At 35.6% G+C, this 26695-nt stretch overlaps 2 protein-coding genes across 2 annotated transcripts; both read right to left on the bottom strand.

Annotated features, from left to right (window-relative positions):
* Window positions 1–12243: 12243 nt before the first annotated feature.
* zgc:174917 (uncharacterized protein LOC565650 homolog) lies at window positions 12244–15271 on the bottom strand. Its single transcript, XM_027135285.2, has 7 exons — window positions 15132–15271; window positions 14264–14533; window positions 13479–13740; window positions 13293–13384; window positions 12990–13129; window positions 12719–12823; window positions 12244–12627 (listed from the first exon to the last, which is right to left on the bottom strand). The coding sequence occupies exons 2-7, from the start codon at window positions 14391–14393 to the stop codon at window positions 12535–12537; spliced, it is 822 nt and encodes a 273-aa protein (XP_026991086.2). The 5' UTR covers window positions 14394–14533; window positions 15132–15271; the 3' UTR covers window positions 12244–12534.
* A 2675-nt stretch (window positions 15272–17946) lies between these two features.
* Window positions 17947–26113, bottom strand: si:ch211-153b23.7 (centrosomal protein of 55 kDa). The gene is made up of 7 exons (XM_027135145.2): window positions 25716–26113; window positions 23401–23551; window positions 22684–22827; window positions 21410–21544; window positions 21091–21291; window positions 20053–20178; window positions 17947–18546 (listed from the first exon to the last, which is right to left on the bottom strand). The coding sequence occupies exons 1-7, from the start codon at window positions 25814–25816 to the stop codon at window positions 18319–18321; spliced, it is 1086 nt and encodes a 361-aa protein (XP_026990946.1). The 5' UTR covers window positions 25817–26113; the 3' UTR covers window positions 17947–18318.
* Window positions 26114–26695: the final 582 nt, after the last annotated feature.

The raw sequence follows: 26695 nt of genomic DNA on the forward strand, positions 1-26695 counted from the left end.
ACTTGACTCCTAAACCCAGTGCAGTAGATGGAAGGAAGAAAATTTGTTTTCCTGCTTGTCCAGTTTCAGCCAGTCACTAGAATTTTTAGACCGTGTGCTGATGTCTCTCACAGCAGTCAAAACTTTCTTGTTCACATTTGGGTCTCAGTGGCTGTGTGTGCTTTAGTGTCACAGACTTCTTGTACAGGTTCTGTTCACTAGACAATACTGCAAAGGCAGCAATGTGAAAACCAGTGTTCCATAGTTTATCTTTATATCTACTGCCTTTGAAATAAATCCAAAAGACCTGTTCACATGAGAGTCAAATTTCCCTTTCAGGCAACATAATTACTGGTGCTTTTGGGCATATTTTTTGAAATTCTACACAATACAAGTTGCTTCTAGGAGAATATAGTACAGTTACTGGGTGTGTCTATGCACTGAATTTCACACGTGGAAATTCCAAGTTGTTATGCAATATACCATATAGTTTGCATATACTTAGGGGTGACAGAAAAGTTTCTAGTGAAATAATAGCTCATACATTATTGTTTCAATTAGATTCATTATCTTAATTACAATGACCTACCTGTATGTATGGGTGTGAGTGGGTAATAGTTTGCTATTGCCTTTATTCATCCCACAATGGGGAAATTTCTCAGCAGCAAAGAGACAGAAATGCAAATATATAAAAAAAAGACATAATATAATATATAGTATATACACAACACAATGTATAAATACAGAGAAGAACAAAGAGACCACTAGTAAGTTGTTTAAAATACTTTGTTATTGTTAATATTGCACTTAAACAGTAATCCAGTCTGTAATTATGGTGACTGGTTCACTGGGAGCAGCTTTGATTATAAAGTCTAATACTGTAGCAACAGGGAGAAAAGACAGTCTGTTTCGCTCCTTCAGACACTTAGGATGTAACAGTCTGTCACTGAAGGAGCTGCTCAGAGATGAAACCGTTTCATACAGGGGGTGAGAGTCGTTCGTTTTGCTACCATCCTCCTTTCTTCCACCTCCTGTACAGTGTCCAGAGGAATCCACAAGACTGAGCTGGCCTTCCTGATCAGCTTGTCCATTCTCTTCCTTTCTGCAGTAGAGATGCTGCTGCACCAGCATACCACACCATAGAATATGGCTGAGACCACCACAGAGTCAAAAAAGGGCTTCAGTAGCTCTCCCTACACTCCAGCAGACCTTAGTCTCCTCAACAGAAAGAGTCTGCTCTGTCCTTTCTTATAGATTGCCTCAGTATTGTTTGTCCAGTCCAGTTTGCTGTAGAGATGGCCTATGGAAATCCACAATCAGTTCTTTGGATTTCCCCGCATTTAACTAGAGGCAGCTCCGTTGGCACCAGTCCACAAAGTTCTGGATCAGTCCTCTGTACTCCGTGTCATCATCATCTGTGATCAAACCGACCATGGCAGAGTCATCAGAGAACTTCTGCAGGTGACAGGTTGCTGAGCTGTACATTTGTTGTCTCTTTTGGGCTGTTGTTTCCAGTGTTGCAGACAACCATGTCAGACTCACAGTCACAAGTCCTCACATACTGTGGTCGGTCTGTGATGTAGTCCAATATACAGGCAGACAGATAATTCTATAAATAATAATTAATAATAATAAGATAAATAAGTCTGCACTCCAATAGTTTCACTGTTAATCACCTGAGCAGATACTGATCCAGATATGTTTCTGCATGACAATGCAATTGTGTGCAAATTAAAGTACAAGAAAACATGGTTTGTCTGACATGTTTGTCTAACATGGAAGGACTTGCAAGGAGCCCTTACATCAACACCTTTGAACATGTCTGGGATGAAATGGAACACAGACCTTTTCCCCTGACATCAGTTATCAATCTCACTAATGAAGCACTTGAAGCTGAATGAGTAAATCTCTAAATCTAGTCAGTCTAGTGGAGAGCCTTATCATAATGTCCTCCCAGAACATTGGAGGTTATTCTAACAACAAATCTTGTGTGGGGGTTTGGAAAGGGAGTTCAGCAAGCACATATGAGTATGATGAACAGGAGTCCACATACATTTAGCCATACAGGCTAGTGTCAATGTATATTGCACAGTGTGTGCAAATATTTTTATTAATTAATAATTATTTTTAATTATTTTTATTTTTTTCCAGATCGTTTAAAGCAGGAGGTTATAATGATGTTTAGATGATTTAACTCATTGCTACTTCTACTAGAAATAATAATAATAATAATAATAATAATAATAATAATAATAATAATAATAATAATAATATTAAGAAGAAGAAGAAGAAGAAGAAGAAGAAGAAGAAGAAGAAGAAGAAGAAGAAGAAGAATGAATGAATGAATGAATTATGCTTTATTTTAATTTTTCAGGTCACAAAGTTGCAAAAACAAAAATGATAATTTTATTAAAATGCACAAACTTTATTGACTTTATTTTATCTGTTTATAAATGGTATAAATGGTCCTTCATTTATATTCAATTTCATATTTACAAGACTCAAAACAACAAAAAGTAGGTAAATATAGACACATCTTAGTCATTTATAAAAAAAAACAGTGTAGTTTAAATAATGTTGTATATTTTGATATTGTAGCTTCATTTCTTAGAACATGCTGTTCTTCACCCTCTCAAAAATCTGCTGCACCTTTGCTGCAGGGACGCAACCTTCACGCAGAATATTTATGGTACCTGAAATACACATCATATTAGTAAGCAGATTAAAAGTATAAAAAAACCTATGGTAATATTTGGTAAAATAAGTTCTAGATTACCTTCATCAATTTTAAATGTCTCGTCCATGACTTTAATTCATTGACAGTTCTTAGAAATCATGTTTAAGGTCATAGATCCTAGCCTATGTGATAAAAGTAAAACCTCCAAAATGTTTACTTTTGCAACAGCCTGGTGCACTATAGTTTGTGTTTCTTTTTAAGGAGATAGATTGATGAATGTGAGATAAAAATTTAAGTGAATTGTCTCATATGATAAGTGCCACATCCAAAAAAGTCAACCTCAGTACACTGTTCATGTGTTATTCACTGCATTCTTTGTTCAACTTCATGTTAAACATGGTTTTAATAAGATTTTCTTGAGAAAGAATAACTCATAAGATAAAAATGAAAAGATAAAAAGTATTTATGATATGATCAGTTTATGTTAAATTCAACAATTCAACTTGCTCTATGTCCTGTTAATGACAGGTTATTTAAATTTTTTTTGTTAATAAATAACAATAGCCACTTGTGTGTGAACTGTGCCTCATTGTGTCCTGTGGTGTGACGAATGTCATGTGGTGTGACATCACTTTAAATGCAACTAAATGCCTCTTAATTAAGTTAATTAGATTTTTATCATGATGTAGCTTTTAAATCACTGCATAATTTAACTATCACAAAAAAAAACAGTGCAGTAAGACTTTTTCTCATTTTACGCAATATTTCTATGCCAGTGAGTGAGAAAAGAAGGTGCAATTAAGGAGTGGAGCTGAAAAACTGTTGTGAAAAATAACTATGTTGAATTTCAATGATGATTATTAGAAAAGGCTTCTTAAACTTTAACATATGTGATTTGCAGTAATATCAGTAATATCTGTATATTTTCTCTTTACTGTAGTGTGGTGTCACACCGCAGGACATTTTATGTCTGTTGCTGTGAAAAAGGTTTAGAAATTAGCATAAAGAAGGGGACATTCTATAAAACAGTAACCTATAAAACTTCAGCCTTTGAACATTATAATTTAATATATTTTGTTTGAAAATTGTCACATAGAAAAAAAAAACTGTTTCAACTCTGTTTGTCAAGTGCCCAGGTACAGACATAAATAACACTATACTAAACAAGAAAACAATGCAGACTATGAGATACAATATAGACAAAATGAGTATAAAATATGAATATAGAATATGAACGATCAGTTATGTACATAAAGTGTGGGAGTGCAAATAACAATATTGTGCAATATGCTTTTTGTGCAATATACAGCAGCAGTAGTGTGTAATATACAGATGATTTGATGACTGACAGTCCTGATAATGAAGTACTTATGATAAGAAGCGGTGAATATAATTATGGTGAGTTGTTGATCAGGGTGATTGCCTGGGGAAAGAAACTGTTCCTGTGTCTGGCAGTTTTAGTAAGCAAAGTTCTGTAGTGCCTGCCAGAAGGGAGCTGAAAGAGGTTATGTCCAGGGTGTGAAGGGTCAGTAGTGATTTTCCCTTCCCAGTTTCTTTGTGATGGGAAGGTCGGTTCTTTTCCACAAACCGGCTCTTTCAGACAGTTCGTTTTAATGAACCAGTTCAATAAACCAGTTCACCAGTTCTTTTATGTCCTGACGTAATGACGTAATTCACAATGACGTCATGACGTAAATTCCTTCATCCCGCCGCTGCCGGCAGATATTAATACAATCAATTTAACACATTTGAAAAGTTCTTTGTAATCATAACTTTAGTTGAATACGTTTCTTACATTTAAGTTTTGCAACTAAAACACCCAGTACAGGCATTGATGTGCAAATGTGGGTGTTGTACGTGTCTTAAAGATATAAAGTTAATAAACTAATCTTCATCAACTTACAAAAAAAGCTTAATTTTGAAATGTTTCTTTCGCTCCATCAGTTGTTTCAAAAACTAATGCAACTGTGTTAAACACTCATACATTGATAAGACATTAAATCGTAACCATTTTCATTTGTTGCTGTATCAGTTCAGTGATTTACACATGCGCAGTAACAACAGCTCATCGGTTCTCAGTATGTCGGACGCGTCCAAAAGAAACAGTTCTCAGTTCAGTGTACTGATGATTCGCTGTATCAGTTCAGTTATTCAAGCATGCGCAGTATCTCATCGGTTCTTGGACGCATCCAAAAGAAACAGTTCTCAGTTCAGTGTACTGATGATTCGCTGTATGAGTTCAGTTATTCACGCATGCGCAGTATCAACAGCTCGAGCTCACAGTTCTCTCAGCACAACATGTCTCAGTTCAGTGTACAGGAGTTACATATACTCCGGGATATTAGTTTATTTAGAGTCGGAGGGGCTGTCAGGCATGACCGAAAGTGAGTAATTTTAGTAACTTGTGGATCAGCCCTGACTCAAGACGCGAACTGTTTAGAACGAATCAGTCCGATTTGGTGAACTGGTTCATCCAGTTCACTAAAAAGAACTGGTTCAAAAGAACCATTCATTCACGATCCGGCCAACACTACAGTTTCTGGTTCTTGTGTCATACAAGTCTTGGAGAGTGGGCAGGGGGGCGGCAATTATTTTTTCTGCTTTTCTAACCGTGCGTTGCAATCTGTTTCTGTACTCTTTTGTTGCTGCACCAAACCAGATGGTGATGGATGTGCACAGGACAGATTCAATGACTGCAGTGTAGAACAGCATCAACAGCTCCTGTGGCAGACCATACTTCCTTAATTGATGTAGAAAGTCCTCTGCTGGGCCTTTTTGATGATAGAGTTTATGTTGCACTCCCATTTTAGGTCTTGGGAAATGGTAGTGCCCAGAAACTTGAAGGCCTCCACAGATGACACCAGGCTGTTGGATATTGTGAGGGGGGAGTAATGTTGAGGGGTCTTTCCTAAAGACCACTATCATCTCCACAGTTTTGAAGGTGTTTAGCTCCAAACTGTTCTGACAGCACCATAGCACCACCCGCTTTACCTCCTGTCGGTGTGCAGATTCATCACCATCTTGGATGAGACCAATGAGCGTAGTATCATCTGCAAATTTCAGGAGTTTAACAGTTTGGTCACTTGAAGTGCAGTCATTAGTGTAGAGGGAGAATAGCAGTGGGGAGAGGACACATCCCTGTGGAGCGCCAGTGGTGATTGTCCGAATGCTGGAAGTGACACCTCCCAGTCTCACCTGTTGTTTCCTGTCTGTCAGGAAGCTTGTGATCCACTGACAGATGGAAGGGGGGATAGTGAGCCTTAGGAGTTTGGAGTGGAGAATTTCCGGAATTATAGTATTAAAAGCCGAAACAAAGTCAACAAACAGAGTCCGGGCGTATGACCCTGGGCAATCCTGTCAGATGATCAGCACATGCTTTGAGACAGGAGGGGTAGACCCCGTCCTGGCCAGGGGCTTTCCTGGTCTTCTGTCTCTGAAAGAGCCGATTTACATCCTCTTCACAAACCGTGAGTGCAACTTGAGTGCTGGGAGGAGTTGTTAATGGGGTTCCCAGAGGTGTGGTGTCAGTCAGTGTGCTGGGTTGGATGGGAGGTGTGAAGATGCTGTTCTCAAACCTGCAATAGAAGGTGTTGAGGTCGTCAGTCAAGTCTTTGTTTGCTTCAGTGGGAATGGGTGGCGACTCTTATAGATTGTGATGTCTTGCAGGCCTTTCCTCACTGCTGCAGGGTTGTTATCTGAAAACCAGCTTTTCAGCTTTTCAGAGTAGCTTCTTTTGGCTATTCTGATCTCCTTTGTCAGTAGGTTCCTGGCTTATACAGAGTTTCATCTCCCCCTCTGTAGGCATCTTCCTTGTTGTTACTGTATTTGCGGAAGGTTTTGGTTGGCACACAAACGTCTTAACAAAAACTAATGTATGATGTCACAGTGTCAGTCTGTTCATCCAAGCTGTCAGTTCCCGCCTCAAAGATACTCCAATCAGTGCAGTCAAAACAGTCTTCTAGTTCCTGCTTTGCCTCACTGGTCCATTTCTTCACTGTTTTTACTACAGGCTTAATATATTTCAGTTTCTGCCTGTATGTTGGAATAATATGAACCAAAGAGTGATCAGAGTTTCCCAAGTCTGCCCTGGGTACAGAGCGATATGCGTCCTTAAGAATTGTGTAGTAATGATCCAGTGTATTTTTCTCCCTTGTGGGACAATTTATATGCTGTCTGTATTTTGGAAGTTCAAGTGTTAGTTTTGCCCTTTTAAAGTCTCCAAGAATAATAAAAAGAGAATTCGGATTTTTTTGCTCCAAGCCAGATATTTGGTTTGCCAGGTTTTTCAGTGCATCACTCACGTTAGCCTGCGGTGGGATGTAAATTCCGGTCTGAATGAATGAGGAGAATTCCCACGGTGAATAAAAGGGTTTACAGTTAATGAACATCGAGTCCAGGTTTGGGCTGCAGTATTTATTCAGCACTGTGACATCTGTACACCAACGTTCAGTAATGTAGAAGCAGATTCCGCCGCCTTTCACTTTACCCGATAGCTGAAGAAACAGTACGTCCATTTTTCCGGCAGTGAACGGATGTTCGCCAGGTGAATCAAAGGGAGCGCAGATCTAAAACCCCTCTGTCGCAGCTTCGCTAGCGCACCAGCATGCATCCCTCGCTGGCCACTCCTCCACATACCATAGAGTGCAGCTGCTCCTCCAACTAAGATTTCCAAAAAACTATCCGGGTTTGTGAAAACTGGTGAAAAGTTGTCTGGAGTGAACTGCACGATGTTAAGCAGTTCTTCTCTAGTGTAAGTTATCACGGTAGGGTAGGCAAACACACACAAAGTAAACAAAAAGAAAGTACTAGAGAGAGTCGTGCCGAGGCAGCCATCTGCGGCGCCATCTTGGATCTATTACTTACTAGTTTACTTACAGGTTCACTTACTAGTGTATGTAGTATATGCCCTAAATAGAAGTCCTAATTATGTGCTCAATATGCAATGAATCATTATGCACACAAGTGGCCGGTACATGCTGAGGGAAAAATGAAAGTTTTGAGGTGCATCACTTTAACTATGATCATATTCAAATTCTGGCTTGAGATGATCACTGACGGTATGGCAGTTCATTTGGTGTGCACTGTGCTTTAAGGTTAAAATCCATCTGTATCGCCATGCAATGTAAATTAAAAAGGATAAATGTCTTGTACTTAGAAATCCTTCTTTTAACAGTCATTCAGTAAACGCCTTAATGGTGATTATGCATCTGAATGTATATGTACTGTACAGTGGTGTGAAAAAGTGTTGGTTCCCCTCCTGATTTTCTAATTTTTTGTGTGTTTGTCACACTTTAATATTTCAGATCAAACAAATTTTAATTTTTAAACAAAGATAACACAAGTAAACACCACATGTAGTTTTTAAATGAAGGTTTTTATTAAGGGAAAACAAAATCCAAACCTACATGGCCCTGTGTGAAAAAGTGCCTTCCTACTAATCCTAATAACTGGTTGATCCACCCTTAGCATCAAGAACTGCAATGAAGCATTTGCGATAAATTCAATGAGTCTGTTACAGCACTGTGGAGGAATTTTGGTCCTCTCATCTTTGCAGAATTGTTGTAATTCAGACACACTGGAGGGTTTTCGAGCATGAACCACCTTTTTAAAAGGTCATGCCACAGCATCTCAATAGGATTCAGGTTAGGACTTTGACTAGGCCACTCCAAAGTCTTCATATTGTTTGTTTTTCCTCAGCCATTCAGAGGCAGACTTGCTGGTGTCTTCTGGATCATTGTCCTGCTGCAGAACCCAAGTTCGCTTCAGCTTGAGGTCACGAACAGATGGCCGCACATTGACCTTCCGGATTCAGCCATTCAGAGGCAGACTTGCTGGTGTCTTCTGGATCATTGTCCTGCTGCAGAACCCAAGTTCGCTTCAGCTTGAGGTCACGAACAGATGGCCGCACATTGACCTCCCGGATTTTTTGGTAGATAGCAGAATTCATGGTTCCATTTATCACAGCAAGTCTTCCAGTTCCTGAAGCCGCAAAATAGCCCCAGACCATCACACTACCACAAAATTTTTCTGTTGGTTTCTGATGTTCTTTTTCTAAAATGCAGTATTACTTTTACGCCAGATGAAATGGGACATGCACCTTACAAAAAGTTAAACTTTTGTCTCGTTGCTCCACAGAGTATTTTTCCAAAAGTCTTGGGGAACATCAAGATGTTTTCTTTCAAGACGAGCCTTTATGTTGTTTTTGCACAGCAGCGGTTTTCGTCTTGGAGCTCTGCCACGCAGGTGATTTTTGCCCAGTCTCTTTCTTATGGTGGAGTCATGAACACTGACCTTAATTAAGGCAAGTGAGGCCTGCAGGTTTTTGGATGTTGTTGTGGGGTCTTTTGTGACATCTTGAATAAGTCGTCACAGCGCTCTAGAGGTTCACCACTGTTCCATGATTTGGCCATTTGTGGATAATGGCTCTCACTGTGGTTAGAAATGGCTTTATAACCTTTTCCAGACTGATATATCTCAATTACTTTCTTTCTCATTTGTTCCTGAATTTCTTTGGACCTTGACATGAGGTGTCGCTTTTGAGGATCTTTTGGTCTACTTCACTTCTTCTTCTTCTTTTGAGTTTAATGGCGGTTGGCAACTTAGCTTAAAGGTGCATTACCGCCACCTACTAGACTGGAGTGTGGGCACTAGAATGACATCAAAGGATAGAGGGAGGAAAAAAATGCATAAAAAAATAATAATAATAATAATAAATAAATAATAATAAAAATAATAATCCAGTGGGATGTTTTCCTATTCTGTACAGTGTTGTATTTAAACCAGTGTGACCTATTCTAAGCCGTGAGATTAGCATCTCTTCAATATTCCTGCCATATTTTAAGTGAGTGTCACTTTATGATAGTTTTGACCTCTGTTCTACTTGGTATGTGACATCAACTGTGTCCTGCTTTGTAGAGTTTTTTTGCTAGTATATCCACAGTTTCATTTCCTTCCACCCCTACATGGGCAGGGACCCAAAGAAAGGAGACACCTATTCTTTTATTGTGAAGTATGAGAAGCAAGTGGAGTATTTGATGGATGAGGTCTTGTCTACATGACGCTCTCCCTGATTGAATGCTTAATAATACTGATAAACTGTCTGCGGCTATCTGTCTTCGGATTATTTTCCTCCACCCAACCTAATGCCAGTGAAATTGCTATTAAACTCCACAGTGTAGACTGACAGGTAATCTGTTGTCCTCTTTTTGACTGCTACTTCATACCTGGGAATAAAAAATGCTGCACCAGTTCGGCCTGTTTCTGGCTGTTTTGATCCATCTGTAAAAATGAATAGTTCTTCTTGATACTTCTTTACATAGTTTTGAACTATTATCCACTCTGGCATTCTTTTTGTGCTTTCTTTTATTATTTGTTGTGTTTATATTTACAGCTGGTTGTATAAATTTCCAGGGTGGTATCATTGATATTGCCACAGTGGGTTCAATTTGCAGCCTTAGCACTCACCCTAAACTGTAAAAATTTCTTTTGCTATGCTCTGTGCAGTTTTGCAAGTCAGTTTTTGTTGGGTGCATCATATTATGTCCTTGCAGATTAGTTACAGGTGGAGGCAGGAGAAATTCGCTAATACGCTACGTATTAGGGAATTTCTCCTGCCTCCACCTGTAATGCAGTTACTGGCAATGTTTTAAATGCCCTAGTACAAATCCGGAGCGCCTGTGCCTGCTCCACATCAAGCTTTTTAAGGTTGGATTCTGATGCTGACATATATGCTAAACAACCATAGTCTGAGGCAGTTCTCATGAGAGCCTGATAAATGCTTATTAGCAATGCTCTACTCGCTCCCCAGTCTCGCCCTGATTGACATCTCAACAAGTTGTTGATATTCTTGCATTTATTTCTGACCTTATCAATATGTTGACACCAAGTCAGCCTCTCTTCAAAGATAACTCCTAGAAATCTCACCATCCATCCTAGAAATCTCACCACAATCTTGTCCATACAATTTTAGTGGTACTACCTTATGGTGCTTAGAGAAGCATGTAACTTTTTTTTTTCCTTAGTTTTTTTTTAATTGATAGCATAAATCCCCATTTATAAGTCTATTGTTCAACTTTCTCTATTGCATTTTGCATTTTCTTTCTTAAGTATTCTACATTTCGTCCCCTAACCCAGAGTGCTCCATCATCTGCATACAGTGACTTACCTACAATTCCGCTTACCTGATCAAAAATGTCATTTATCGTGATATTGAATAGTATGGGGCTGCAGATATTACCTTGTGGGGTGTCTAAATCACTTTGTCAGTCAGGTCTCATTTAAGTGTTTTCTTGATTGCAAACAGGTGTGGCAGTAATCAGGCCTGGTGTGGCTGAAGAAGTTGAACTCTAATGTGATAAACCACAGTTAAGTGATTTAACAGGGGGACAAACCAGGGGCGGTTCTAGACCTTTTTTAGGGTGGCTCCAGCCCCCCTGTCTGTGATCTCAGCCACCCTAAAACTATAAGTATAATTTTACTTTCAAAAAATATAAATTATGTTAAAATGCAGGACATGATGTCGATGGGAAAGAAAATTATTTATCGGTTTGATCCAAGATCAAAGATTTGTTTAACTCGATTTTACGTGCGTGTGTTGTAGTCTTTCAAAAGTGCTTCATCAGCTGTCTGCTTTATTTGAAAGGAGAAGCACAGGCACGCGCAGCGTGCACGTCAGTCAGAGCTGGAGGCGTTTATCTATAACCTTAATCGGCGGAAAACTACAAAGACGGTTATAGAAGGTTTTTTCTTTATAAAACTTACCTGCAAAGAATTTTCACAAATCCAGGGAATTTTGCACTCATGAGGTTGTACAATGATTTGTGTTCAAGGTTTGCAAGGTTGTGTTTTGTGTCTGTTAGTCCCACAAAAGCATGTTTTTCAAATGAAAACATATTTCTATAAGACCACCATAGTAGTTTTCATTATTTAATTGGAGACATTTCTTTTAAAATGTATGTATTGTGAGGATGTATTTTATATCATCCCACAAGTAAAAGTTTGTTGGAGGTACAGTTATAAAAAGTACTACTACTGCATGTTTCTGCTATAGTAGAGAATTTAATGCACAGAGATTTGTGTGTGGCTATAGTATATATACAGTACTGTGGTGACATTTAAAAAAAGATCAGTTATACCAGTGAAATTTCACTATTCCTATTACCAGATTTGATAGCACAAACAAAAAAATGAATGCAAACAATCCATTCAATACTAAATAAAAATAACATTTATTGATTTGGTCTTTGTCTTGTGAATATTTTTTTATTAATGACTGCATTCATTGGACACACTGTTCATAGATAATGCACACATACATGAACTGATTTGATTCAAGACTGGCATCATTACATCATGCATAAAATTTTGGTGTCCACTTTTTCCATTTTAAATAATACAATCTTAAGCTAGATAAACTGAGAGGGTTTCGTCTGGAAGGGCCAAATTTAAACATGCGCCAAATTTAAACATGCGAGTTGTCAGTGTGAATTCCATGAATATGTATGTGGAAGTGAAAATAGTTTCACTGAACTTCAACATTTTAGCAGTAATTAAAATGAACTGATTAACTAGACAATTATTTGACATGAAAGCATTTGGTACAACATTTATTTATTTTTCTTTCACATAAACCAAAATGCACATTTCCTGAAGCAGTGAAGTTAATTCATATATATTAAGAATTTCAAGTAATACAAAGGAAGAAAGTGCAGTAGACTACTTTATATATTAAACCAAACAGTACATGAATTACTGTACAACCCATTATAAAATAATGATTATGGAGAGAGTTTTAAATTAACAGGTAATTTCAGGTGTCAGATAAAGAGTACAGACAGTTGCGTGTTACACGTAATCAAGACATTTCATTCACAGTTAAATCAAAGTTCAGGTTTTTGGCTTGAGAAATGGTTGTACTTGTCATGACCACTAACCACGACTGTGGCATGGAAGCGCCTTGGGCGTTCAGGATCCTGTCAAGAGTGGGGAAAATATGTTTCATTAATAAATTTGATTGAAGAATCTCATCAATGTTTACTGAGAATATATAGCTGGAATATTCACCTGAACTGGATAAGCTGCAGTAGGAACATAGCGGATAACAAAGCCACAACGCCTCTTTCCTGATGTGTTGGGATCACTGCCATGAACCAGGAGTCCATCATGAATCTACACATGGCAATATGCAAGAAACATCTTGATACATATTCTGAATTGATTAAGGATAAAGTATTATCCTTCAGTTTTTCCATTATCCTTCATAGTGTATTGCTCTGTATTTTCTCAATCATAATATAAAAGGAATAAAGCAGAATCCATGCAAGTGTAAACTTACAGACATTTGCCCTGCAAGAAGGGGGCAGAACAAGGCCTTCTCTTTCTCAACCAGCTCCTCTGGGATTTCTTGATTGACACTCAGCATGTTGCCTGTGAGCTTTGCTTGGCGATGAGGCAAAAGGCCAGAGCAGTGACTTCCTGTTAGAAAATGAACAAAACCAAGAATTCAGACCTTCTCTATAGTGGTATTAATTTGACATCTTGTCCACCATCTTGACTTAGCTAGAGATCAAGGTTGCTGCAGTGGTAGACCAAGAAACAGATTTGTGTATTATTTTCGGAGGGCACTAATATACTGTACCTGGAATAACCTGTAGGGCACCGTTTTCTACCTGAGAGTCATCCAAAGCAAGCCAGACTGAGACAACTGGTCCTCCATCAAGTCCCCAATACCTATGACCATGTATATAAGACATGCAAATAAATATATGACTGCAACCTTTATTTTACAGCATTTAATTCTTCTCTAGCATGTAAAATCACCTACTTCATGTCCTGATGCCAGGCCACGTATGGAAGAATGGATTCACTTTCTTGTTCAGAGCTGTGTGAAATGATCTCATTGCTTCCTTGGGTTTTGCTTTGTTTTGAGACTGGGTATTTGCAGATGAACCGTGAGTCCAGCAGGAGAACATCAGGACCCAGGACTGCAGTTATAACCTCAAGAACTCTAGGGTGTTTGACTAGATCCATTACCCAGCTGTGCGTCATATGCACATTGTGCAGGCTGTAGGAAGTGTAATCCTCACCTGGAATAATAAGTTCAGCATATATTTTGTTAAAAACAAATTGAATATGTAGCTATAGTGTAGTATAGTAAAAATAGAAACAATGTAAAGCAGGGATGTCTCATCTAATCTTCCAATTAGATTAGACATAATATACTGTATAAGATAATATTCCAATCAAGTAGGAACCACACCTGATTCCACCATTTTAAATAGTCTATCTTGGTTTTCGAATTACTATGAGGGTGACTCAAGGTGTATTTGAATTAAAACATGCAACCACACTGGTCCTTTCTGTTATATTTGGGCACTCCAAAATAGACCAAAAAAGTCAATGATCTCATTGGCATTTGAGCAAAAACTCCACAAAGGTTTTTTTTCCCACAAATGTAGTTCCTGTTTAAAAATGCTGCTTAGTTTGCATAAATAAAATTTGCTATTAGGTGCAGATAACAAGTAGCAATTTAAAAAGCAGGCAACAGGATAGCATACTAGCTAAAGTCATTCTTCATCTTTATAATACCTTCATTCATTATGGACTCACCAAACTTTCTCTCTAGCTCGGCGAAGGCATTTCTTGCTTGTTGCAGCTGCTCAGGACTGAGGATAGGAATGCTGGTCACATAGCCCTGATTCTCATACAGAAACTTAACTTCTGCTCTATCAAATCCCATGACTGATGATGTTAGAGAAGTTGTGTTGTTCAGGGGTTGACACGTGTCTCAGGAGACGTCTTGCTTTCTTTCTGTTCCTCAAGGTACTGAAGACTGCAGTAGGTAGTAGATGAAATAATCTGCCTTTACTCAGTGTATTCCTTTGGAGAGAGATAAAGAGAGTGAGAGAAAGCATAAGGAGTGTGTATGTATAAACAGATACTGTAAGCCATTTCCTTCACTAAACCCCCTCTATCCACCCCCTCTCCCCACAACCAACACTCTTTCAGAGCAAATTTATTCTTGGCTGTTTATGGAGCAGTGCAGAAGTTACTGGTAGCCAAGAACTGAGCACTCTAATGGGAAAAATACCTTAATATCGCAGAATTGGGTGGAGAACCACTAAATACTTAGCTACTCAGACAATCCATAGCACTGTGTTATTTGAGAGAAAAAATAGTTCCCCAAAGTACTGCTATGCCAGTTTGTAATGGGATACAATGTTAATTAATACATAACGTTAAATGACTGTCTCTGAACATTCTCATATTTTCTACAAAGTATAAAAAAAGTATAACAAATTTGGGTGACAAAGATGAATTTTGATCATAACATAGGAAAACAAATAATAAAGTAAAATAAAGCAAAAAAAAAAAAAAAACAGAAGAGAAATAGAATAAAAAGACACATACAAAGACACATAACACATACAGTCCCATTACTACAAATGTAAGGTTCAGAAAGGAAAGCTCTTACTACCTGATCAGTATAGTAAGAGATTAGCTGCTCTCTCAGCTGAAACTAGCTGTAAACTGCAGAAATCCACAGTCTTATATATACTGTAAGTTAGGAATCTCCAGATTTAAGACATCACAATAGTTTTGACTCAATGCCAAAAAAAAAAAAATGCGGTCTATTTTTAACTCTCTTTTGAAATGGGGTGTATTTCATATATGAACTCATTTTGTAAATTGTCTTTGAAGTAGAGCCAAGTGGGTGGAAAATCTCAGAGAAGGGAAAAACTGTGAGGATTTTGAAGGGCATTTCCTCTTATGAAATCGTTTGAATAGAAAGAACTGTTCATGTTTCACAGTGAACCAGGAATTCACATAGCATCTTTCAGAAAACCCAGAGAGGTAGAAAAGACAGGTGTTCTGTGGTGCCATCTATAGACTGTGTAAATGTTATCCACTTAAACTGTGGTATAGAGTTTTTCATATGTAAATACAAAAAATGTAATAATCGTTTACAGACTAACATACAGACTTTAGTAAGATTTTCTAAAGTTGGCTTAGTTGATAATAATTTAAATCTGTCTATGACTGCTAATGCTACTACTACTAATAATAATAACAACAATAATTTGTGATTGTCCAAGACATGGAAAATATTCTTTCTTTCTTTCTTTCTTTCTTTCAGTTCCCCAGCATTTTTACATGGCAGACAACCTTTTGTCAAACTGCAACAATTGATAGGAGTTGAATTCCTTGTGACCTCTTTACTCATATACCATAACGCAACCGTTCCTATGACACAACTCAATGGATGTGAGCTTTCTCAAACAAGATGACAATGGCAGTGTTGTTCATAATAGTTTATGTGCAATTATGCCTGAACAGAACAGATCTGATGAAAATCTCTTGCCGTTTGACTTATGATTATGGAATGAGGGAAATCAACATCATCACAATTTTACACAATGCCACATATAGTGAAAACAATGTTTTAGTGGACTCAATAATTAAAAATTTGTAATAACAACTTTAGTGCTTAATAAATTAAATAGTGTCATTTCTTAATACAATATTACTTGTGAATCAGTAAAATAGAATAATTGTAAAAAAAAAGTGTCATGATTAAGTGTTTTTACCTCATATCATATATAAATTTAAAATATCATATTTAACATTTAAAACAATGCTAAAAAAATCTGTATTTTTTGTAATTAGTAAGTTAGTTGAATTATGTCTAATCTGAAGTATACACACAAATAGGTATGACTTCAACACCAGGTCCTTTATATTTACGCCAAAATATATTAGATAGATTAGATATATTAGATTAGATATATTAGATGGGACAAAGAAAAATCTACTCTTCTTTATCAAAAAAAAAAGTTTTAAATTAGATGACTTTAAAATACAGCCCCGTTAACCAAAATGTAAATAAATTACTTTTACAAAAAATACGTCATCTATTACTAAAAGAAAAGTAGTATTTTTTGTAATTTGTAATTTAGTTGAATTACACACACACACACATATATATATAGTCAAAAACAAAGTCTGAAAACAAATACATTTATTCCATGTTGTTCTTCTTTTTAGTAAAAATACAGGGACCTAATATGTTAATATCTATACACACACACACACACACACAAACACACACACACACACACACACACACACACACACACACACACACACACACACACACACACACACACACACACACACACACACACAATGAAATTATTAAGGGACAAATGCAAGCAGCATTACTACATAATACATAAATGTTCAGATTGTAAGTTAATAATTTTATTTGGTGAGGCAAACACATTTCATAATCACTTATTGACCTGACCTGCATGAAACAGAGATTATCTGTGAATGATTTGCTAATGTTTAAAACTGCTGACATGGTGTGTCATTCATGTTAACACAAGAGGAAGCAGGGTCACTTGTTTAAAAAATAGCTAACATTCAGCCACCGCATTGTTACTGAAAAGAAGAACAACGTGAAATAAATATATCTGTTTTCAGACTTTGTTTCTAACTAACACTACATGCTCTTTTCTCGGAAACTTGCTTCCTTGTGCAATAAAATTTACATTTAAACTTTACGTCATTTCTTCCTGAAAGAAAATGGTGTTGAAGTCATACCTATAAGTATGTGTATACTTCAGATTAGACATAATTCAACTAATTTACAAATTACAAAAAAAAACTTTTCTTTTAGTAATGCTGTAGATGATGTATTTTTTTAAATAGTTTTAAAGTGTTTTTAATAGTTTAATATGATATTTTCAATAACAGTCTTTAAAAGATACTTTTAGGTGAAAACATATTATATTTTACCCACACATCCATTCTTTTTTAATTTTTTTTAACAATTATTCTATTTTACAGATTCCAAAATAATTTATCAAGTGCTTAAGTTGTTAGTTCTATTATTGAGTCCATTAAAACATTGTTTTTTTTTTGTGGTGTTAAAATTGGGATGATGTTGATGTGCCTCATTCCCTAATCACAAGTATATATATGTATATATATATATATATATATATATATATATATATATATATATATATATATATATATATATATATATATATATACACGTATATATATGTGTGTGTATATATATATATATACACACACACACACACACACACATATATATATATATATATATATATATATATATATATATATAGTGTGTGTGTGTGTGTGTATGTATGTGTGTGTATGTACGCTGAAATTTAGAGTCAATTACAGTACATGCATCTTTTCTAAATGAATGTGAGCCAGTGTTCTTAGTAAAAAAGAATACAGCTGAACTCAACACATATTGTTATAAAAAAATCCATTTATTCGTTAGCATACCTCTTATAACAACGAAAAGTGAAAAATGAAGCTTATGAATAGTCATACAAATGGAAATATAAAACCTGAGAAAAAAACATTTATAAATCAAAATTGTTTTTTAGAATGTTATTATAAATGTGTATTTTGCCTTTAGATACAAATCACAATACTCTTTGCTGAACCTGAGAACAAATGTGTATGTGTGTGAGTTTAGGCACAAGAAACAAGCTATAAATTCATAAATACATATCCACGGTTATAAAAAATAGTAGCAATTTTAGCTTTTAGCCTTAGATATAATCACTTTATATCAATTTAGATCTTCAATTTAGATCTGAATTTAGGTGTGTTTCCTAGGGGTACTCTAGATGTCCACGGTTTTCACAATGTTTTGGACACATGAATGCTCCTCTGTGTTCCTCTCTTATTTTTCTCCTCTCTCCTTTTGGTCTCTCCTGGTCATTATTACAGCGGTGGATTAGTGCTGGCTCCTGCGCCGCAGGAGCTTTCTTCATCAGAAGCCGCTGCAGGAGCTGCTTATCCGAACGCTCCTTCTGGAAGTCATCCTCATATACCTTCAACTGGACAGAAGCATAACAAGGATCCCGTTTAGATCATTATATATGATACATTTGGACACAAACAACGTAGGACAAAAGTGATTCAATGATTGGGGTGCCATGTTTTGTCTCATTTGATATTCTATTTACAAATATGTGCATTAAAAAGGTAAAACTATTTTAAATATAAGAAATTATAAGAAACTACATGCATGATTCAGATAAATAACTACAAAACCTCTCTATAGCACATGCAAAGTAACATGATTACTACTATAACTACACTTTACCTTAAAATGAAAATACCTCAACATAGACTTTCTAATGTACATTTTAACTCCCATGAAATTCACTCAACCACTAAAACATATTAACATACTTATTTATTAATATTTTTTTGCAAAAATATCCTAAAGATCATGGGAAGGAAAAAAATCCACTCATTCTTTTTTCTTTATTTTCAATGATATTGAGTTTCAAATGAGATGACTTCAAAATACAGCCCCGTTACACAAGATGTAAATAAATTACTTTTACAAAATCATTAGAAAATCATTATAGTGTCCTTAATGCCATAGTGAAACTAATTAACCATGTTTTGAAACATTACTGAATTACCATGTCTAAAGATAAAATGTATGGTTCATTCAGCGAAGGAAAGAAAAACAAGTTTAATTTTTAGGAGCAACAATAGTCCAGTTGTACCCCAAACACTGAATGATCTATATACTCTTGTATACTCCCTATATACATCCTGGTTGTGGAATCATAGTTTTTATGAGTGTACTTATTTTTATTTTTATTATTTTATTTTTTTGTTATTGTCATGCTCAGGGTAGAATGAACAATTGCCTAAACTTCATAAAATTGAATGGCTTGTTTGTCTTAGACTAAAAGTTGATCTAACACATCCAGGTTCAGTAGACTAGGGCTTTAGGTTTGGCAGGCAATAAGAATAGACCTTCTTCTGGGGGAAAAAGAGACCTGTACTTAACACGTTACCTCTAAATGTGGCCTCCCATTTATTTTCACTCTTTCACTCTTCTCATCAATAAACTAGCAAACTGATGATGTTTACCAAATTAATTTTCTTACAGAGGAGCTGCCTTCAGTTTTTCTCTAATATAAACAATCAGAGTTTTTATGAACTATATATTTATCTAACCATCATTTAGTCACTGATTCATTTACAGAATCCAGGATTTAAACTAAATGTCTGTCACAAATTCATCCAAATGAGTGCATTTTAAAATAAATGTTCATCCTTAAAAACTGTAAAATGACATACAGTATTATTATTTTAAACACTGATTCTTAAATAGCCTAAAACAAAGCTGGAAATGTATTTTATTAAGTGCATTTTTAGATAACATAAAATAGCCAGGTTATGAATCCGATTTTGCTTTGAATATTTGATTAAGGATTTTTTTTTTGGACTAATAAAAAAATTACATAATGCATTACGAGCCAATACACACCTGAATCTCCCTACAGTCACAGTTCCCAGTTTGTTGTGCTCCAACTCACCTGTTCTTGCAACAGCGCCATCTGCTGCCTCATTTCTCCTTCACGACGCCGGAGTCTCTTGTTTTCTTGGAGCATGCGTTCATGGTCCTTGTGCTCTATTTTATAGTCTGCTTCATAGATTTTAGTCTATTCCAAAAACAAACAAACAAACAAATAATGAGTTCTACAACAAAGTGTGATTCAGCTAAATCAGGAATGTTGTTCTCTATGTGCGGATATACAAATGCAATACATTCTACAAGATGCAACAACTGAGTTAAATAAAGTTAAACAAAGTAGTTAAATTGTAATGCTTTTAATTTGGTGATAATGCAAAAGTCCTGGTGAACAATAGCTAGTAGCTGCCTCTCACAATGCACACAGGTGTTTTACACAACAGATATAATTACCTCATATTTTACTTTGGTTTTTGAAATGTTAATACTTCACATCTTAACTTGCTATTATATTTATCTCCTATGCACTAACGCTTTCCAAGTGGTATTAAATCAATAATACTTTCACTTTATTTTATTTTTATTGTAATATGACATGCAATGGGTTTTCCTTTAAGTTCTTTTTACTTTTATTTATTTATTTATTTATTTATTTATTTATTTATTTATTTATTTATTTATTTATTTATTAAATAAAGACTAATCAGCCAGTCACTGTCAATATCACTATAGCAATATTTAAGTGTTTATAGCAGCTGGAGAGTTGAGGGCAAACATTGTAATTTTAGTAAAAAAGATTAAAAATGGTTATGTTTTTTTATTGAATTTTAAGACCCCCATTTTTTTCTATTAACAAGGGAACCCTAAAAGCAAAAAAATAATGATCAAATGAATTAAAAGTCTACTGATCAAATCCACTGGGTGGTGCTATCTATCCACACAGATTCTAACTGAGTCTTGCAGGATGCTGTGCAGTTTAAATTGGAAGCATATAATTTGGAGCAGGCTTCCATTTGGTCTTTCAGACACTTATCCCAAACATAACCCCATCTGTCCACAAATTTATCTCCATATTGCAATCTCGTGAAATATATTCGCTCACCTGGCACCTCAAGGCTTCCAGCTGCTCTTTAAGGTCCTGAACTTCCTTACTCGCATCATTCTGCTTTTCGTGGCTCTCTGAATGTGCCCGGCTGGACCTAGTCCTGTTCTGGGGCTGTGAAGGTGGAGCAGTGGAAATGGAGGATTTGGGACTTCGCTGCAGGACATGCATGTCTGGTGGACTGGTAACAGCTGATGTGTTCTAGAAAGGAAGAAAATAAAAGATATAAAATTCACAAAGATGAGAAAATGATGAGTCATTCTATTTATAGCCAGAACATGTGAAAACATGTGGATTACATAACCAAACAAGAGGTCACCTGGGTCCCTAAAGTCCACACATTCAAGGTATCAGTTTGGTGAAGACGGCTCTCCAGGAGGCGGATGTACTCTTGAAGATGCTGATTTTTCTTTAGCTCTTGCATCAGCGTGTGTTCATAGTATTCACTTTTGTTCTGCACACATACACAGATTTTAATCATAGTGAACACTTTCAACAGTATGTTGTCTAACAACCTCAGTATATACATGCTGCCAATGGATATGGAATTTGCTGACATGCCAAAGCAGGGTATCTGGTGATTTCCATTTCATTATATAAACAAGTCAGAAGCTGCAGCACCTAAATCGTGTTTTGTTTACTACAGGGGTTCAGTCCTGCAAGCAATATCTACAAGCATTTGTTTCAAACCCTTTACAGCACATGCTTTCTCTAATGTCTCCTCTCCATAATGCTAAGAGGAAACCTAATTAGTGAAACCAAGTGTTTCTGTGCCTGACTGTAATTGAAACTTGTACATGCTCCAGTCACTGAAGAATTGAATGCAATACCCCTGAAGAATTGAATGCAATACCCCTGATCAACAATTCACATTTTATCAATCAAGGAAATTTAAGATTCTAAAATGGCGATTCAACAACCTTTGAAATACAACAAATCTTTACAGTCACCAAAAACAAGTATCCAAAGGCAAAGAAGTGATAACCATTTTATATTATTGTTTACATTCTGAAGCAATCTGGACATGCTAAATGCTAAACAACAAAAGACTTTTCTCATATAAATGAAACTATCGAGTATTTTTTAATTTAGCTTCATAATGTAATATGAAATTTAATTAAAAATTGTACCCATTTATTCCTAAACTAGTCGATACAAAATGTAATGAAGTCCAACTTGTCCACTTTGATTCAGTTTTAGAGTTAAGTTTACTAACCCAATGGCTGCTGGTGGTGGTGGTGGTGGTGGTATTTGAGTAGATGGGTTGTTTCAGGGAATGTGTTATTATATTATAACTAAATGTATTTAGTAAATATATGTTGTTGTTTTTTTTGTACAGTAGCATTTGTAGAAAGCATTGACACTGGTTGCCTTAGACTAAATGATCTTATTGCTAGTATATGTAGCCCTGAATGAGACAGTGATCATAGTCTGATCTAATACTTTAAAAATCTGTAATTCATAACTCCAATGAATGGTTAAGTGTTAAGTCAACCTATGTATCTTTACACATACTAATAAAGCAAAGGTAATCCTATATTCTTATTGGGCTCTTAATCAGGATGCAGTGGACATTGTACAATAAGTATGTACCTGCTCATGTTCTACTTTGATCAGGAGTCTGCTATTGAGTTGCTTCAGGGCCGAAATTTCCTGCTCGAGATCTGCCACGCGCTGCTGCAGGCCTGCACTCGTGCTGCGGTATATGTGGTCCCAGTCCTCATTTAGCTTCATAAGCTGTGACACACACATACACACACACACACACCATAGAGAATCAGTGTAATCCAGGAGGGTGAGCATCACATTCTCATTCAGACCTCCTGCTAAACTGTTCTCTGTATATCCTCAGGCCTATTTTATTCTTTTGTGATGCTATAAAATGGAAGAGGGATTGGAGGCAGTCAACACAGTATAAAAAAATAATAATTTTAGCACAGTGAAACCCTGCTGCAGCATATACTGTATACACATACTCACAGCTGTATAGATGCAGGCGGGGAGCATTTCAGATGTTTTCTTTTGATACTCCAATAAATCAGAACATACTTTTAAAATTAGAAATCTGTCATTTCTGAACTACTATCCATTTTTAGAATGAAGTCTAAAGTTCACTTTTCTTTGGAACTCACTGTTTACTCTGAGTGAAGTCTCTGCCGGTAACTATTTTTGTAATGCAATTGAAATGAATCATGTTCATTTATTTAACATAAGTGAATTAAGAGAACTGCACAAATGGAAGCTTGTCAGTAATGGTAAACAAAAATGTAATGCAATGTGTGTATATGTTGTGGCGTCGATTAGGTCTACCTCTTTGTTGAGTCTACGAAGATCCGTGTTCTTGTTAAGCAGCTGAAGTTTCTCCTGGTCTGCAGATGTAATGGACATGCTTTCTGTGATTAATGTTAACTGCTCCTCTCCAGAGATGAGTCTCTCTGTTTGGGGCAAATCCTCCACTTGTCTACAAACAAGCAAATCAAACCTAAGCATCATCAACTTTTATACAGTACCACAGCAATGTTAAATTCTTGATCCTGAATACTCAGAAGATGTACTTTATCTAGCACATTATTGTTTCTATAGTAACAACATTCACAGCCACATGGACAGCAGACACTCCATATATACATGTTTAATTGGTGATATATTGAGTTTCTTTTTTTGCAAGGATGTTTATGTAAAATTTTTGAAGGAATCTTCAATGTAAATTCTTTGTAATAATCAGCAGTATATCTGTCTTTAAATTTTCTAACTTAAACATTTAAAGTCTTGTAACTTTTAAGGAAATTCGTCAGATCAGGGAGAGTGACTTTATAACCACCATAATGTAACATAACAGGAAGGACTTTTTCCATGGATGTTCACCAGTGTTAAACACAATGTATTAGTGAATGAAAACTACAGTGTGTCATTCTTTCAAAAATGCACAATTTTTAGCAAAGACGCTTCAGGTTATGCCGTTATGTGCATTTTCTCAGTGTAATTTTTAATAGTTTCTTTCCTAAATGCATTCTTGAATACACTGCAATGCATAGTGTATTTACATCTAAAATAAACAGTACTTTGGCTTTGCTTTCATTAAAAATACATTTAAAATATTAAAGTATTATATTTGTATGTAATTTTCTACATTGCAATGTATGTTACAAATCTTGTACTTTAATAAATATTTATATTTTAATGAAAGGAAGATACTGAGTAGTAAAATTTTGACATTTTAAATAATGATTACAAATGAAGCAGGTAAAGTAAATTTACAGTGTCAAATATCCAACCTCTGTTCTGTTCTGGTGTGTTATTAAAAGGCCATATAATAAGTTATTAATGGTGAAAAAATATTTATATTACTTAAGTGACCATTAAGATAAACCCAAGTGGAAACTAGAATGTGTCATAAAGGGATATCCATTGAGTACACATCCTTTGTAATCTCAGTAATGATCTACTGATAACTTTTGTAAATTGATTAAGTTACATAATTATGTCCATTTTTATTTTTTATTGAAATAGAATAGAAATTATATTGTATTCTAATTTCATGTAAAGTAACCATCAGTATTTAAAATTTCTTTCTTACACAAAAATGGAACTGTGTATTGTGAGTAATCTGACTTGCAGAAAGTTAAAGAAGTCTGAACATAAAGAGACATGTCCAGTACTGTGGCCTACAGGGAAAATCCACAAAACTTGTCCTCCTCTGGGTACATCACTCTGAGCACAGCACATATCACACTGTTACAGAAGGTTGTGCTTCTCCCAGAAGAGATCAGCAACTCCAGTGCCACCAGAACAAAACACATTATATATGTGCCATAAATTCTGGCTTATAAAATGTTCACTGTAATAAGCTTGTCATGAATTTCTGACATTCTACTACTAGTGATGGTATTACAATAGTGCACTTTTCAGCAAAATCTAATGCAATACATAATATTCATACCAGGCAATGTGAGTTAAAGTTCATAGTGAATGATTTCATTACTCGGCCCTAATGTGGAGGCATACGAGTTACAGTAATGCATAACATTTTGCTGTACAGATACCTAACTCCCACAACATACTAATTTAACAGTTAGCAGTAGAGGGGATTTCAGGTTTAAGTGGGTGCTGAAGCCTTGATTACTGAGGACTGAAGCTCATTTTAACTTCTACTCAGAGGAAATGACAAAAATACACTTTATTCTTTGAAGGACCAACCCTTCCTTCTACTGTCAATTTTTTCTTCCATCTCATATATTTTTTTCTCCTGTGCCAAAGCTAAATAGGATCGATAAAGTGATTCGAATTCATTGCAAAAGTGATATGAAAAAAAGAGAGATAAAAATAACAATGAAGAATAAATACTTTATTTAAATGACAAACTGCTAAATCTATTTGGCTGTAATTATATTTAAATAATTAATGTGGAAATGTTTTTATTTACTTTCTACTCTTGCCTTGCCTACTGCAAACATCATGTTTGGGGAACAAGTTATACATGGTAGTAAAGACAGCAGTGTCTAGTTTAAATATATATAAGTGTAAAATTTCCTCATATATTCTTTAGTTCAAATTATTTTACATAACTATTTTAACCATTTAAGGTTGAAAATGGATCACTTTTGCAAAGTAGTATCTTAACCTACCCTGAGCAGAGTGATGCTTTTTCTTTGCTGTTCTCTTTAGGGAGAGAAAGCTGTTTTGAAGACTCCTCCTCTGACAACGATGATAATGAGCTTCCATCCATAGCAGAATGTTTTATTCTGATTAATTCTGATAATTAAAACTTTTGTCAACACAAACAACCGAACAGAACTGAAGAACTGAACAGCACTTCAGCAGGAAGTCTAACTATAAATACGCTACACTTAAATGCAAAACATTAAAAAAGGAAGTACTGTATAACTACTAAACTACTGTTTAGCTTTGTTCTGAAGTTGATGATAAAGTTTGATGAGAAAAAAAATCTTGCTATGATTTTATTTCCCTTCTTCTGTTACTATTATGCGATGATGATTTAACAGCCTGAAATGATATATGTTTTGTTGATATGGTTATTAAAGAGAGACTAGAAAAAGGAAGTGTGACGCCAGGCACCAGGGGAATTTCCTTGCTAACATGTGCTTTCAGAGGACTTTCTGTCTGCAAACCCTAACCTTATTATAAAACCACAGACTTCTCACTCTTACTGCAGTGTTTGGTATGTGACACTATTTAACCCTTGAATACATGGAAAATGTATGTAAAGCTTTTAAATAGAATCTTTGACCCATGAGGCACAGAAGCTAGCACATAATAAAAGTTAAAAAAAAAAAATAATAAATAATAAAAAAAAACGGGGTAAAGAGAATAATGAATTACATAAATTGGTGTTTGGATATTTTATATTTCTTGTTATGTGACCAGTTTGAACTAGCTGTGAAACAGCTTGTAACTCTAACGCCCTTGATATCAATAGTGTTTAATCATACATGAATCTTATATACACTGGTTGAGGTACAATAATTAAATGGATGGCAGAATTTTTCAGACTTAAGAAATCTAAAAAATCTCAGATTACCCAATTTGTGTCAATACATGTTTAAATGTATTAGTAAATAAGACATTTTTGCAATAATGTCCTACA

Source organism: Tachysurus fulvidraco, chromosome 17 (assembly GCF_022655615.1).
Source record: "Tachysurus fulvidraco isolate hzauxx_2018 chromosome 17, HZAU_PFXX_2.0, whole genome shotgun sequence".
NCBI classification, from domain to species: domain Eukaryota; kingdom Metazoa; phylum Chordata; class Actinopteri; order Siluriformes; family Bagridae; genus Tachysurus; species Tachysurus fulvidraco.

Coding starts and splice junctions, on each gene's coding strand:
- zgc:174917 (XM_027135285.2), bottom strand. CDS start 14,393: ATGGGATTTGATAGAGCAGAAGTTAAGTTTCTGTATGAGAATCAGGGC. Junction 13,741..14,263: donor CGAGCTAGAGAGAAAGTTTG/GTGAGTCCATAA, acceptor TTATTATTCCAG/GTGAGGATTACACTTCCTAC. Junction 13,130..13,292: donor TGCCCTACAGGTTATTCCAG/GTACAGTATATT, acceptor ATTTTCTAACAG/GAAGTCACTGCTCTGGCCTT.
- si:ch211-153b23.7 (XM_027135145.2), bottom strand. CDS start 25,816: ATGGATGGAAGCTCATTATCATCGTTGTCAGAGGAGGAGTCTTCAAAA. Junction 23,552..25,715: donor AAAGCATCACTCTGCTCAGG/GTAGGTTAAGAT, acceptor GCTTGTTTGTAG/ACAAGTGGAGGATTTGCCCC. Junction 18,547..20,052: donor TGGCGCTGTTGCAAGAACAG/GTGAGTTGGAGC, acceptor GCTTCTGTCCAG/TTGAAGGTATATGAGGATGA.